We start from the raw sequence: 15567 nt of genomic DNA on the forward strand, positions 1-15567 counted from the left end.
TTCACTCACATTCATTTGAACTACAGTATTGCCACAAAATAAACGGAAATAAATATTTCCAGACATGGCGATGAGATAATCGGTGTTAACATTACAGAATCTTGCAAGAAACTACCCGTTATAAAAAATATATACATCTTGAAAATGTAATGTCAAAAACAATGGATCAATATCCCATTAAATTAAAAAGCACTCATACAGAAAGTACACGGATAAACACGTACCATGTGCACTGCTACAATTTTAATTTGCGATTAAAATGAGCGTGTTGTTCTGGCTCGGCTTCCCATGCCAATACCACCAAGTTAAAACTACAATCATTTACCAACGACTATTATCCATCCACTGTTATAAGGCCTCCCCAGTCATCATACCATGAGTTAATTTGCTTTACACTATTCAAGATGCCTTCTTAAGGAATACAAATGGCACTCTCCAATTATTCAGTTGAGCAAGTGGAGTGTTTTATGCATACTTAGTAAGCCCTTAGAGCTGAAATGAAACAAACGGAGCATGAGTGTTGAATTCACAGCTCTAACATAGTGATGCATAATGGAAACCACTTGTTCAGGACTGCCAACGCAGATAAGCACCAACTTTGAATTCATTAATTGTTTTTGAGTGCATTACAAAAATGTTTCTCAACACCAGGATTCCAAACCACATTCAGTGGAATAGGCTGTGACATGCACATTAACGTACACTTTTTGAGCCAAGTATCCACATAAATGTAATTTGAAAATTTCTTACAATGTATCAGATTTAAATCCTTGCTTTAAAGAGCATGGGGGGGGGGGGGGGAGGGAAATGTGGACAAGCCCATTGACTAAAACGTCATTAATTGATTTTTTTAGATTTTACAATTAGCTGCATGTTTACAAAAAAGTGTCTCGTGAATGGTAAACAGTCCAGTAAACATTAGAATGCATTGTTGATTGCGATTATATTGAGAATTACTTTGATACAAACACGCAGGAGCCCATTGATGTGTCAATACTAACAGAGAAACCTGGTAAACTTGTATTTTTGGAGACCTTTTATAATGTAAAATGGTTTTGACTTTAATGCACAATTTCAAAGTCGTAAGAATCGCACGTAATTTCAGCTTCGGTTTGGCAGAAGTTGGCGTGCCATGTAAATGACACACCATAATCAAACTGTCATGTACAACTGTCATGTGCAAACTCATTTCTGTTCACAATAGAAAGCTTAAAAACCTGGGTAAATTAAAACAATGTAAATTTCAACTTGTAAACAATAATGAAGAAAATTAATCCTAGGAATGTTACAAGGATTATGTCATCACATGTCTAGCTAATGCCATGTCGCCATAAGCAGTATCACTGTTTCGTGGCCGTTGCAGAGCAGCATCTCACAAGCACCCTCTGTTGCTGTTGAGCAATAACAGCAGCACTAAAATTAAAGCCTATCGGTGTTGCCATGGTGTCATTTATCGCACACTGGAATTGCTATCCAGAGGTCACTGGTTCTATCTATCGGTGCAGCAGTAAAGGGGAAAAAAAGCTTTTTTTTAAGTATCCCTGTCCACCCAGCAGTAAATGGGTACACAAGTGGCAGGTCACAGGAAATAGGGGAACGTGTGGGTGCTCCCACCTCTTCAAAGACATTTGGCCATGGAAGCGTTGGCCAAAATGCCATCGAGCGCAGTGTTCTTCATTGCAAGGTATGCAGGCCATTGGCGGACCCTGGTGGCCTGTAGTGCGGCCCCCGACATTACACAAATGTGAAAACACCCCACCATGCGGTCTAAGCCAATGGTTTCAAATGTGTCGCAGTCCTCACACTCGTCTTATTGGCGAAAGTACCCCCCCTCTCCTCTGAAAACTAATGAAGAACACTGACCTAGAGGGTCTATTTACAGCTCCTTCTACTGGACCTCCCTCGAAAGCAACATGGGAGATGCACGTGCACCTTCTACAAATTAAAGATAAAAAAATCGCCGTCCTGCGACTTTGGCGAATTTCAAACCATCACGAATGCGCCATCCATGTACATCCTGGCGGTGTTGCTGCAATCCATGCAGCGTCTACTGCCCTCTTGCATTGGTTGCATTCAACTGCCCTAACTGGAAACCATTTCACCAGCTGTGTCGTGAACGAGAATTTCAGGGCTGCACCTTTATATTCAAGGCGAGTGAATGCTGCAACTAAGCACAAAACTGGATTAGTCTGCACACACGTTTCCTAAGGCTAATTGTTTAACTTAAATTCCTCAATAAAGCATGATTAAATGTTATCAATATTGTGGCATTTGATGTCTTCAGTTTAGATGAACATCGCTTCTACTTCTTTTTATCGCTTATTCTCTGTCAATGCCACAAGCTGTAAACAACATTTTGGTGAAGATGAAATTAAAGACTTAAAAAATCACTAATCTACATAAAAACATTTTCCTGGGGGATTGGAGATTGAAAACATGACTGCATAAAGTATCAACACCTGTCTCACTACAGTGGACATACCTTTTCATATATTTAATTAAAATCTGTTAATGTTTGTTTCAACCTCCAATTGATTTGATGACTTTCTTCTTCTCCTCATATAATTGACAGGGACACTGCACATCATGTTCGTCCCTCTTCCAATCGCAATGCATCCACGTGGGAAATGTACCCTGTATGGTGGAGACCATATAAGCGCAGAAGCCAAACCAAACCACACGTAAAGCCACGTGCAGAAACAAACCTACTGCACAGATCTACCTACTCAACTGAGAGATCAGCACTTAAAGTAGGTTTTTAAATGTTCATTCATTAAATAGAATGCGAATACCATACTGCCATGTGCTCTTGAGCAACGGCAAGTACAATAGTCTCCAGGTTATAAGACGCGTTTAACCAAGACTTTTAAAGCAAAGTCGTCTTACGTGATAGGCGCACCTGAGACCAGATTTGTACAACTTACAATTTGGGGTGCGTCCTACACTTTGCGGAGATTCTTTAACTCAGAATATGGTACTTATTTTGTTAGAAGATAATGTACGTATGTTGAACTTATTTCGCACTATACGTAACCAACCCGGCTGCTAATTGGAGGCGCGGGGGAAGGACACAAGCTAAACAATAATAAACAAGAAGCTACAGTCGATTTCTCCCTGAGGATCTATGTTCAGCCTACGACACGAGTCCTCAGCCTCCGGGAATAATCTGGCTTGAACAGAGGCTGTCTAGTCGATGTTCCGGATAAAATGTGTTTTCTCGTCGCACTTAGAATGAACATAGGAACTTAGGGTGATCGTTGCTAAGCACGATGTTGACGACGGAAGCAGTAAATGGCCGTATTTGAATAATTTTTGTGTGGGTTTGCAAAATGTGGGGCTGACGTCCCAACCTGGCAAGCACACAAGCAAAGTTGTTTGTGGTGGTGTTGATGATCTAATATTCATGATGCTGTTTTGCACCATGCTCATGGCTATATTGATGGCGCTTGCGATGGAAATTATACTGTGTTGCCGAGTCATGCGTTAGTGTCGACAGAGCTGATGTTAACAGTGTTGACTGGGTTTGTGATTATTGTGATGGTGTAGTTGGCGGTGCTGAAGACGTAGACTGTGGCGACTGAGGAGGAGATGTGGGCTTGTAATCCAAGTCACAGATGTGCTTTAACTGCTCGGCCGAAAGAGCCAAGTCAGCGACAGCCGCGCGGAACTCCTCCAGAGGACACAGGGTGGCGCTGCACTGCGGCATGCGGCGCTCCTGCAGCAACACCACGCAACAGCAAACCACACCATGTCACACAACACACATCACACCTTCACCGCGCACCCCCCAGTGGCGTCGACAGGAATTTCGATCGTGTAGCGCTAGCAACGGTGATGAGTGTGCGCGCGCATTTTTGCGGAGTGGATGGAAATTGTGCGAGCATGTCAGCAGGTAGCACCAGGGTAGTGCTGAATCACTTTCACTAGATTAAACTATTTTTTATTTTACCAGGTCCCACTGAGCGATATAGCTCTTTTTCAGAAGCAACCTGGCCACAAATGATAGCGCAATAAAGTGGCTTCTCGTGTGGAATTGTATGGCAGCCAAATACTCTAAAGGCCTGTTTCTAAATGTGGAGGGAAAACCCAGAGGACCCGGAGAAAAAGCCACACAACCACGGGGAGAACATGCAAACTCCAAATATTCAGGGGTCATGGTCGAGATCGAACCCACGACCTCCTGTATACCAGGCGAGGTAGTTAACATCTCGCCACCGTGGCACCCAAATGCCAAGGCGTCGCCACCTAGTGTCACCCGTGGCGGTGATGCCTCTGCTGGCCTGCCCGGCCACTCACCGGCCGTGCTCACCTTGCCGTTGTACACGAGGCGGACAAACGCACGGCGGGAGACCGGCTCCACGTGCAGCTCAATGGCAACGTGCGACGCGAACGGTGGCCACTGCCCGTCGAACACACGCAAGCCGACCAGCAGCGGCAGCAGCGTCGTATCGTGTGCCGAAAACAACACCAGGTTCTCCTTCCTGCGCAGCACCGCACCAAACAGAAACGACACACAGCTGTGGCGACCGGACATATCCAAAGGTTGTCGTCATCATGTAGTTCAAGAGCCCCAAACGACTTTCCGCCCCATGGCAGGACCAAAGCCTCCCACCTCCTCACTTGCCTATACACTGCTGGATGAAAGCCTCCCTATGCTGGCACCAGCCCACATGCTTCTGTGATGTTACAATCCATCTCGCTTCTGCACATGAACTGATCTCATTGGTCCATCCGTGCAGTGGTGATCTTGGACACAACTGGTGTTCATTGGTCATCATTTATTCTAGCTATGTGTCCTGCCCAAGGCTAATTACTATAAGTCAACACGCCGTTCATAATTTGCATGTCTACGAACGTGTTCCTCTTTATATATGTCACTGTCATACCAAGCACACAATCCTGGATTACCCTACGACGCCTAATATTATTCTCAAGTCTCAACATCAAGAAACCAAAATTCAGTTATATATATTGCCAATATTTTTAAAAAGCAGTATAACACTATGTGATATTGCCAATGTTAAACCAGTGTTAATATACACAGTGTATCCCATTCAACAGAAAGCTCCTGGACCAAATGGAATAATTATGGGTATATAAATACACAGAACCAACAGTTGGAACACAATTAGTGGATCTATATACTAAGTATTTACAAGGAAATTTATTTTCAAACATTGCTGTTAAGAAATATGAGGTTCTGTTTTTGCTTTAGTATAAAGTATATTGTTTGTGCTCTGTATACACCCAACAGATTGCCTTTTATATGTTTTTTTCTTTTACAAACGAGTCGTGTTGTTGTTGAATGTGTCTAGTTAGTTTGGAGCGATATGCCGGGGTGAGAGTTGATGCTCACATTTTCCCACACATATACTTGTCGATGTTGGAGAGGAGCGTGTCAAGGAGACGTCCAATGCAGAGCTGTAGGCCATCTCTGCACACACCATGACACAGAACATTTGAGCCAATCAAAAGGCACAAAACATCACCACAGATTGGCAAACGATATCAATGCCGTTGTATAATTTCATCAAGAAATACAATTTAAGAAGAGTGCAAAGATCATCATAGTATTTCCACCCACGTGAAAAAATAAATATTTGTATAGAAAATGCAAAATAAGTTAAACTCTATTATTTATAGAGTTGGGATATCCAATTATTTAAGCAATTAGTTACTTTGCTGATTGGTAATTGACTCTTCGGATGATATGAAAAGATTTAAAGCTTTCGTGACTGCAGGGATTCATCTTCTTACTCTTAGTTCTTTCGGTAAAGTCACGTAGGTAAAAAATGAAATGAATAAAAATAAAACAATAAAAATCACGACGTTTCGGAGGCAACACAAGTCTCCGTCATCAGGTGGGACCGTCACAGCCAGATTTGCTGCATCAAGTGAGGCAAGGATTCAAGATGTAATCCCTTAAATGCAAGTTGAGGGGGGAGGAGAGGGGGGGGAGCTCATCAGAATGTGGTAGCCAATGAATGGAACGTATCGGGAGGGAGGGGGGCGGGGCTAAAAGAAGGCACGAAGTGCTACGTAGAACGTATCGGGAGGGGGAGGGGGGGCCAAAAGAATGCACGACGTGGTACACGAGAGTCAACGGCGTGGACGTGGTTGTGCGCAAGCAACTACTGCTGCACACGCCAACGTATTGGACGGAGAGGGGGAGGGGAGGCCAAAATAGAGTGTGGGGTGCAAGTGTACGTGGACATGTGTAAGTACAAGCACCTGTTGATACACATGATAGAAAAGAACGAAAATGCCCATGTTTATACCAGTGCCGGCTGAACAATAAAGAGAGTACAGTATTCTCTTTATTGTTCAGCCAGCACTGGTATAAACATGGGCATTTTCGTTCTTTTCTATCATGTGTATCAACAGGTGCTTGTACTTACACATGTCCACGTACACTTGCACCCCACACTCTCTTTTGGCCTCCCCTCCCCCTCTCCGTCCAATACGTTGGCGTGTGCAGCAGTAGTTGCTTGCGCACAACCACGTCCACGCCGTTGACTCTCGTGTACCACGGTCGTGCATTCTTTTGGCCCCGCCCCCCTCCCCCTCTCGATACGTTCTACGTAGCACTTCGTGCCTTCTTTTAGCCCCGCCCCCCCTCCCTCCCGATACGTTCCATTCATTGGCTACCACATTCTGATGAGCTCCCCCCCTCTCCTCCCCCCTCAACTTGCATTTAAGGGATTACATCTTGAATCCTTGCCTCACTTGATGCAGCAAATCTGGCTGTGACGGTCCCACCTGATGACGGAGACTTGTGTTGCCTCCGAAACGTCGTGATTTTTATTGTTTTATTTTTATTCATTTCATTTTTTACCTACGTGACTTTACCGAAAGAACTAAGAGTATGAATCCTTGCAGTCACGAAAGCTTCAAATCTAGAATTCATCTTCTTAGTTCTTTCGGTAAAGTCACGTAGAAGGGAAATAATAAAATAATAAAAATAAAACATAATAAAATTATTCTCACGATGTTTCGGCCACAACACAAGCAGCCGTCCTCAGGTGAAGAACAGGTCTGTTGGAAAGACAGCGTCTGAATGAAGGAAAGCCAGCGTCTGAATGAATGACGCTGTCTTTCCGACAGACCTGTTCTTCACTTGAGGACGGCTGCTTGCGTTGTGGCCGAAACGTCGTGAGAATTATTTATGTTTTATTTTTATTATTTCCCTTCTACGTGACTTTACCGAAAGAACCAAGAAGATATGAAAAGAGTTGGGGTAAAAAAATTGTCACATCTGTTCTCATGCTGGCGGGGCTTGGTGATGTCATCGGCAAGATCAGCCACGTGATGGTGAGCGTGGTTTGAGGGGGGTTTCCCTGCTTTGCCAGGGAGGATGTTGGGGCAACTGCCATTTGTAAACGAGCCCCAGCACTTACAAAGAGGTCAATTACAATGCTTTTCTGATGAATCGATTTAATGGACTCATCGCCCCTACTGGCAGACTAATTCCCCAGGTCACTCTTGCAAATTAGACTCTATACTGATCTCCTAAGTTCTCACCTGGTTAAAGAAAATACATTTGAATTTTAAACTCTGCATCAAGCCCCGGAGTCACGCGGCCAGCTCTGGTGAGTGAAGTACCTTTGAGAGGTCTTCAGGATGTTCAATATGGTGGTCACTGCTCCGGTGTCAATCACATGTCTGTGCCTTAACAGCTCCTTTGGGACCAGCATACCATGGGCCTACAACGCGCCACAGACACACCCACCCCATACAATCACACATCATCCCAACCCTTCGCACACGACACAATTACTAACCAACTTTACACCACAGTAAGTGCAAAATACAATTTGGATATAAACGGTGACTTTGAGATTTCAGGCAGCCTGCGGGCCCCCCCGCCACACACCTCTCTGGCGACGATGACGTCCCTGATGGCGACGAAGTTGGAAGGAGACTCTGGGGCGGCGTGAGGACTGGGAGGTGGCAGCAGCTCCTCCAGCAACTTCCATTCGGGGCACTTATTCCAGCCCTGCCTGCACAGGATCAGACCACGGGGCGCGGGATAACGCAATAATACATTACACATGCATACTGGCCAAGGAGCCATGGGATCATTGGGCAGAGAGGCCTTAAGAGCAACACTGGTGGTGAGATGTGAAGTACCTCACCTGGTATACAGCTTTGTGACAGCTTGGATGACTGCATCAATCTCTACTAGGGTGGCTAACTCGGTTGTTTTGTATGAGCGGTAAGAGCATGAAAAGAAACGGTAAAAAGCGGTAACTGGTTTGCCGCAAATATACAAATGTCTCTAGCGATACATGTAATATTTTTACCCTTTCAAATGAGAAATGAAGGGAGGTGCCGTGGTGTGAAGATTAAAACACTGGACAATCCAGAGGTCACCAGTTCGATTCCCTCTCCCGGCATCGCAGTTGAAATATTTGGGCAAGTTTCTGAATTTCCAGGGCTTTCTGCCCATCCAGCAATATAAATAGGTATACCAAAGTTAGTAAATTGGTAGGTCGTCCGTGGTGGGGTCAAGTGCGAGTATATGTCCAACTCTTCCAACACGTCTGGTTAGCGGTGAAGAGGAGTCCAAATACCCTCCAGCGGAGGCTCTTCCACCAGCAGCGGTTCGAGCAAGGAAACAATTGCGAGGCTGCACTTTTACCTTCTAACCGAAAAGCGAGGTCAAATGTACCACACAGTGAATTAGGCCACCGTGCCCATTGTCCAGTCACGTGGGCCAATTGGTGCCTTCATCACTAACATTCCACTGCTTGTGTGGCGATCGAAACGTCGTGATCTATTATTATTTTTCTACCGAAAAAACCAAAGAGTATAGATTCCTGCAGTCACAAAAGCTTAAAATCAAGATTCCACTGGAGTTGATTCGCGGCTTCCGACTTTCTGTACCAGCCATTGATTTAGAAAACGGTTATTGGTTATCATTCAACATCCCTAATTTCCGAGTCGAGTGCTTTTCTATAAAGGCTAGGCAAAATGTTAATTGAATATATTAGTTAATATGGCAACACCGCAATCAGTCACCTGTAAAGGTGAGCCATAATTATCACATTCCTGCGGAGGGAGCTGGTAGGAACGTTGGGTTGCTCGGTCAATGGCCAGGGTCAACGGCGGCGTGGTGTATTCCGCAAATATGCCCGACTGTGAGGGCGGGCACAAGCCGGCGTGAGTAGGTTAAACGTTGAGTTTTATAAGGGCACCACGGGGTGACCAGCCCCTCCCCACCTAGCCCCACCCCTCCCACCCTCCCCACCCAGCCCCTCCCCACCCAGCCCCTCCCCACCCTCCCCACCCAACCCCTCCCGACCCTACCCTCCCAGCCCCTCCCTCCCCACCCAGCCCTTCCCTGCACGACGGACGGACACAATAATCCCCTGTGGGCTGGTGGAACCATTGGGTTCCTACCAGTATTATTAGATAACACCAAGGTGTGTGTTACTGTGTGAATTGCCCACGAAAGATATTTGAAAGTCCTATTTATCCCCAAGTAAAGAAAGTTTCCCATACCATAGAACATTACGCCAACTTCACATTTCTAGGCAGCATGCTACCCCTTCTCAATCTGACACAGTGCAGCACATCACAATAAGTCACAACACCCCCATGGGGAGGGCACGCACCGGTATATGGCCCCGAGGCGCGGACAGCCGTGCATGTTGGGGTAGAGGATTTCCGCCAGAGAGTGCGACACGTGGATCCGAGCCGGTTCTGCGCTTCACACCACGCACCACCGCACGCACTCACCATACCACTCGCCATGCGCACGGCAACTCGCCAGCCAGACAACCATGCACACCGAAAACCACTCGCAACACACATCACACCACTCGCCACATGTTCGCCACTAACCAACAAAATCACTATCCTTGCACACCGCCGACTATTATACCAGTACGTGCAGCGGAGCTCAAAATGCACTCGCCACGTAACCATTCATTAAGAGTATGATTATGGCCGAGAAGCTTCGTGCAGTGCCAGGTCGCTTCCACACAACGTTACACAGCTGATGAAACAATAGTGACACATGACTGATTCAGAGTGAGAGCTTAGATACCAAGCCAGAAGTGGCCATGAGCACACTGCCCAGGTAGAGGACCTCCTACATCCTCACCATAACCAACCCCACTACTCAGAGTGGAGGGGTTTGAGCGTTCAACTATACAGGGAACCCAAGTAGGTGCTTGTTTTGGTGGTATCGATAGGTGAGGTCCCTCCCACCTCTTAGTGGCAAGCTCCACCTTCAGAAGCAGAGTCTCCAACTCTTTCTCAGAGGTGACAGCAATTACCAGGTTATCAGCATACGTGATATCGATGAACAATATAGTGCCATCTCTTGATCGTACATGGTTATCTATTAGCCTCCCATTGTATACATAACTGATGTAAATTCCACTGATACAGCCATGACAGGCTTACCACATTGTTGAATCCTATAGGAGCCAGAGGATATTCCGAACAAACTAGGGGTCGGCACGGTTTGAACCGACTCAAACTGGTTTCAAATTGAGCAATCCAAACCAAACCAGCGACGACTGAACCAAACCAAACCAAAACCAAACCAAACTAAGCTAAACCAAACCTCTTAAGTTGGCTTGAACCAAACTAGTTTGAGCCGGTTCCACCCTATCCGAGCCAAACCGAGTCGGTTTTCGTAGCCCCAAACCAAACCGAACCAGTTCAAACAGAGCCAAACCAAACCGATTTGGTTCGGTTCAAACCGCGGTTTGGTGGTTTGAGCCAAACCGTGCCGACCCCTAGAACAAACCCAAGATAAGCAGTGAATTTCTCTCAGTCATGAAGCTTTACCTGGGCCTGACAACCATCGCAAAGATGCTTAATGATCACGAGCAGAGCATCAGAGCCCAAAAACACCTAATTCGTTTTTGAATGATAAATGGTGAGAATGGGCCTGCCACTTTCATTCAACTAGATGAAGCACTTCTTCCATTATAGACACACATACTCCCTGAGAAGCACCAATATCAATACCCGCCATTCACCACTAAGTGCCAGGCTAGGTGCACCTTCAGAAGCACACTCTCTCTCACACATGGCGCTCACCGTGCTGCGACTGTTGGAAGAGGCCGGCCAGGAGGCACCGTGCAGACTCAATTGTACGAGCCGTATTGGTGGAGCGCACACTACAATGACATGCCACCAACACACAACAATACCACCACACACCAGAAACACCCACCACGGTTCAACATAAAATAAAATCACATACACCACCAGACCAACACGCCACGACAAAACTCAACCACCACACGTAAGACCACACACGACACCCCCGTTGCATCACCATGCACCATCACAACAACACACAGCCGTAAAACACACCAAACACCAAAGCATACCACCACACCAAGATAAAATCAGTACAAAGCATGATTAACTTCACGAATGTGGTGTTGCTTGATTCGTCATGATGTGTGGTGATGGGTGTGATTTGATGCGAGGTGTGGGTATAATAATATGCTGTATTTAATCAAAACTTCACTGAGTCTCAATAAACTCTTTCAGTATTCAGAAATGGTTTGATTGGCCAACTGACATTAGGAAGCATGTTTCCAAACTGTCACATCAAGAAAAAAATCCAACAGTCAAAGGTGCTCCCAGATAGAATCAAGAATCCTCTCAGTCTACTGCCATTTCCTAGCCACCATTTCGAGCCAAGCGGGTTTAGGAGTTTCAAAAAGCCACGTGATCCACCAATCCAGTGGTGTGTGCATTGATGTTGTGTGAGGTTTAATATACAGCAAGGTGTGGGGGTGCTGTGCTGCTGGGTTTGCTTTTGTTTGTGTTGTTAGTTGTTGTTGTTAGGGTGTAGACTCCCTGTGATGCGGAACGTGGCTTAGTGTGGACATGCTGCAACATGCTATACTCACTAAACCTGGCTGGGTGTGTAGGTGTGCGACACCAGAGCACACCCGTTGATGTACGTCTCCCTCAGATGTACGCCGAGCTCGTACAACTGCTGCATGCCCACCGAGGACAGCTGGCCTCGCGCACACCCGCCCTGTAAGACAACGCAACAACATCCCGGCTAAAATCGACATACAGATATCGTACATACAGATATCGTACATACAGATATTGCGCCAAGTGGAGGGGTGGGGACTCAGTAACCCCCACCTACTTGGCGCAAGAGCTCAGTAATCCCCCCCCCACACTTGGCGCAAGAGCGCAGAAGCGTGGTCACCACATCTACGCCTCTATATAAGGAACGAAACAGTTAAGACTTCTCCACAAATCTGGCTGTCGCCTGATGAAGCGAGTTGTAATTACTGACGCAACGTCGTACTCAGATTGTAAATGTTGTGGCTTGGCTCTCCAACACACCGGTGTGCTGTACTAGTGACAAATTGGCATGTTCTGTGTACGTGACAACCCTTACTAGTTGGCTGTGTCGGGTGGTGGCGGGTTTCAACAACACTTTTATATATTTACGAGATCTAACCCAAAAAACCTCTTATGGATGATATTGGTCGCGAAAGCCTACGTGTTAAATCGTACACCCACTAAACTTCATCAAGGGATGCCCAGAAAATACAACACATTTCAGTAAATCAGTGGCAGAGTGATAGCGAGTCAATCATTAATTTGAGCACGGAGCGCGGTGCGGAGACAGCACCGGCGCGAACGCACCGGCAGAGGGTTTGCCTGGTACGAGTCCTCCAGGGGGGATGAAGGCTGCTTGCCCCCATTGAGGTCCGTCACCTCGTACTGGAAGAGCGTGTTCGGTGGGGCCTCCAGCATGGACGGTGGCCAGTCGACCTGCGAGAACAACCGGCGGCAACGATAACAGGGGGGGGCACGCAAAACGATTGCTGTATTTGGGAGACACATCAAGGGGTTGCAATCCACGACGTAAATTCTGCACCTCAACATCAGCAACATCAACTCTGGGACGCTTTGCCAAAAGACATCAGGGATTGGGCTGTGACTTGAGATGTTGTAAAACATTCCTATTTAAGAATGCTTTCACCTAATTTGACTACTATTATTAGACATTTAAATTGATGGGTTTTAATGCTTACTTTTTATTTTCATGCATATTGTGTACAACCCTCTGTGATCCAAGGATGATGAGCGCTACAATGTACGTCTAATTTATTATTACTAAGACGTCGGCCATGGCGCTTGTGCCAGGCTACGTGCACTTTGAGGCCATTTTGAAGGAGCGCACACTGCAGTCGGTAGTTTTACTAACATGGTCCATACTTTGGGCAGGAGAGGAATTGGGGGTGGTGGAAACGGAGTGGAAGTCACCAAAGACATTGAGTCTCGTGGCCCCACGTCGCATGGGCATACAGACCCATGCCCACCCCCTGCTTATCCTGGCAGAGACCCGTTTCCCAGTGGTCGTGGATACAGAATCACAATGTATAGTTATACTGGAAAAATCCGATGAGCTACAAAGCTCTTTTTTGCTTTTTACAAATGTCCACTCGAGCCGGGTAAGAAAGTTACAACAATATGAAAACAAGGTCGGAGTGCAACGTGTAGGATAAGGTAAACAAATCACTTAAAAACACACGAATTAAAGTAAATGTGTTGTTTTATCTTACCAGGTAAAGCCCACTGAGGTATGAACAAGACATCAGGTGACCACGAACAGAACCAGCATGTAAGAACATTCCTGGTTACATCATTCTGGCATCTTAACGGCTCACATTTGTTGCAGAGCTCACTTCAATGTAAACTCAAAACTGGATGGCTTGTGATTAAAAAAAGGTAAATTCAACACCAGCAGCCACCAACTCCTCGTCCACAAGCGCCACCAGACCACATCCACTCACTTTGCTCCTTACAAGTCGCGCGCATCACCCCCCCAACCCCCACGTGTCGCACTCCACGTTACGTGGGCCACAAAGCGGACCCACGTGCCAAGCAAGAAGGACCCCCCCCCCCACCAAACCATTCTCCATCCCGCACAGCCGACACAGAACAACAGCAGCAGCACCGCCACCACCAGCAACAGCAGCAAACTACCACAGCGGCCACACTTCCAAACCACGGGGCCACATCCATCTCCACGCTGCAGCACTCGCAACAACAAATCACCCAATATAGTGGCGTAGCTTATTCGCCCCCCCCCATGCCAATGCTTAAACACACCACCACCAAAGTCCTTGTCCAATGTTGCCCCTCGCCCCGACTTGGCCGCCCCAGCGCCTGGGCCCCGGTGCGGTTACACCGCCACCAAAGCCCGAGCCGTGACCCCCCCTCGCTCACCTCGGGCAGGCGGGAGACGCGGCTCAGCGGTGTCCGCGCCCCGTGGCGGAACACGACCTGCACGAGCGAGATGAGGGCGCGCTCCCCACCGCTCTCGCCCGCCGCGGGCTCCGCTTCGGCCGGGCGCGACCACAGGCGCCGCGCGGCGTACGCGACCGGAGCCGCCACGCACACTCCCTTCAGCAGCAGAGCCATCGCCGTAGACTCGCCTCGGCTTTCAGTCGCGTGTGTTGTCGCCTGTGGAAGAGGGGTGATTCGCGCGAGTTCACGTTCGTTCGTTGGTTTCGTTCGCTACTTTAACCCGCGCGAGGTTGGAGGCGCCGGGCCGTGCGTGGCGAGGCGGTGGCGGCCTCCACGATGTCTGCGGCGGGGGTAGCGGCGGCGCCCGGCGTAACCACCCCCCCAATGACCCCTCCCCCTCCACCCACGACCACGCCCCCTTCGTAGACGACCACGCCCCCTCTACACCTGACCACGCCCCCTCTACACCGACCACGCCTCCTCAACACATGACCACGCCCCCTTCGTACATGACCACGCCCCCTCCACTCACGACCACGCCCCCTCCACACACGACCACGCCCCCTCCGGACAGGACCCCGCCCCCCTCCGCCCACGACCCCGCCCCCCTCCGCCCACGACCTCCACCCCCTGGACGCACATGGCCGTGACGCCACCGCGTCGCAACCACGAGGCGCCATTAACGCGCGGTGACGTCATCGCGCATGAGTGCGGACCGTGCGTGATGACGCGTTACGTCCTGCTCACCCGGCCCCAGTGTCGTTATCACACGACTCGTTGTGCGCGTGTGAAGCCCTGCGATAGAGAATGTGGTTGTCTTGCTCGTGTTAAAATGAATATGTGTCGGGTTTGCTGGACGGCTGCTGGCTGGGCGCCTCTGCATCCCAACAAAAACTCTGTTGATTTAAAGCTTTCGTGACTGCAGGGATTCATATTCTTGGTTCTTCTTTCGGTAAAGTCACGTAGAAGGGAACTAATAAAATAATAAACATAAAACAATACAATTCTCACGGCGTTTCGACTGCAACACAAGCAATCATCATCAGGTGTGAAATCCACAGCAAGAAATTTTGAATCACCCAGTCACTCTTGCGAACGAGACTATCGGTGGCGTATTGAGTTCTCATCTGGTTAAACAAACTTTACCTGATATGCCTACAGCACGAACTCGTGACATGGACGCATTTATAATGGAAGAGCTTCAGAGATGCGCATGAATACCTCATAATCTCGTCATACTGATTTTTTCCGATTGGTTTGTCTCATTTTTCCCCATGCCGCACTAATTTTAGCGATGTGAAATAAAGTGAG

The 15567-nt window shown here is 47.7% G+C and overlaps 1 protein-coding gene across 1 annotated transcript; it reads right to left on the reverse strand.

The window, feature by feature from the left end:
- Positions 1-221: 221 nt before the first annotated feature.
- ACP6 (acid phosphatase 6, lysophosphatidic) lies at positions 222-14598 on the reverse strand. Its single transcript, XM_078594096.1, has 10 exons — positions 14236-14598; positions 12646-12774; positions 11886-12016; positions 11059-11138; positions 9618-9705; positions 7874-8000; positions 7603-7703; positions 5357-5434; positions 4310-4481; positions 222-3715 (listed from the first exon to the last, which is right to left on the reverse strand). Exons 1-10 carry the CDS (start codon positions 14428-14430, stop codon positions 3530-3532), a joined length of 1287 nt encoding a protein of 428 aa, XP_078450222.1. The 5' UTR covers positions 14431-14598; the 3' UTR covers positions 222-3529.
- Between the last annotated feature and the right edge of the window lie 969 nt (positions 14599-15567).

This window comes from Lampetra planeri, chromosome 5, assembly GCF_965212315.1.
Source record: "Lampetra planeri chromosome 5, kcLamPlan1.2.h2, whole genome shotgun sequence".
In the NCBI taxonomy this organism is placed as follows: Eukaryota; Metazoa; Chordata; class Hyperoartia; order Petromyzontiformes; family Petromyzontidae; genus Lampetra; species Lampetra planeri.

Coding starts and splice junctions, on each gene's coding strand:
- ACP6 (XM_078594096.1), bottom strand. CDS start 14,430: ATGGCTCTGCTGCTGAAGGGAGTGTGCGTGGCGGCTCCGGTCGCGTAC. Junction 8,001..9,617: donor CGCCTCGGGGCCATATACCG/GTGCGTGCCCTC, acceptor GATCCTGTGCAG/GCAGGGCTGGAATAAGTGCC. Junction 7,704..7,873: donor ACGTCATCGTCGCCAGAGAG/GTGTGTGGCGGG, acceptor GGCGCGTTGTAG/GCCCATGGTATGCTGGTCCC.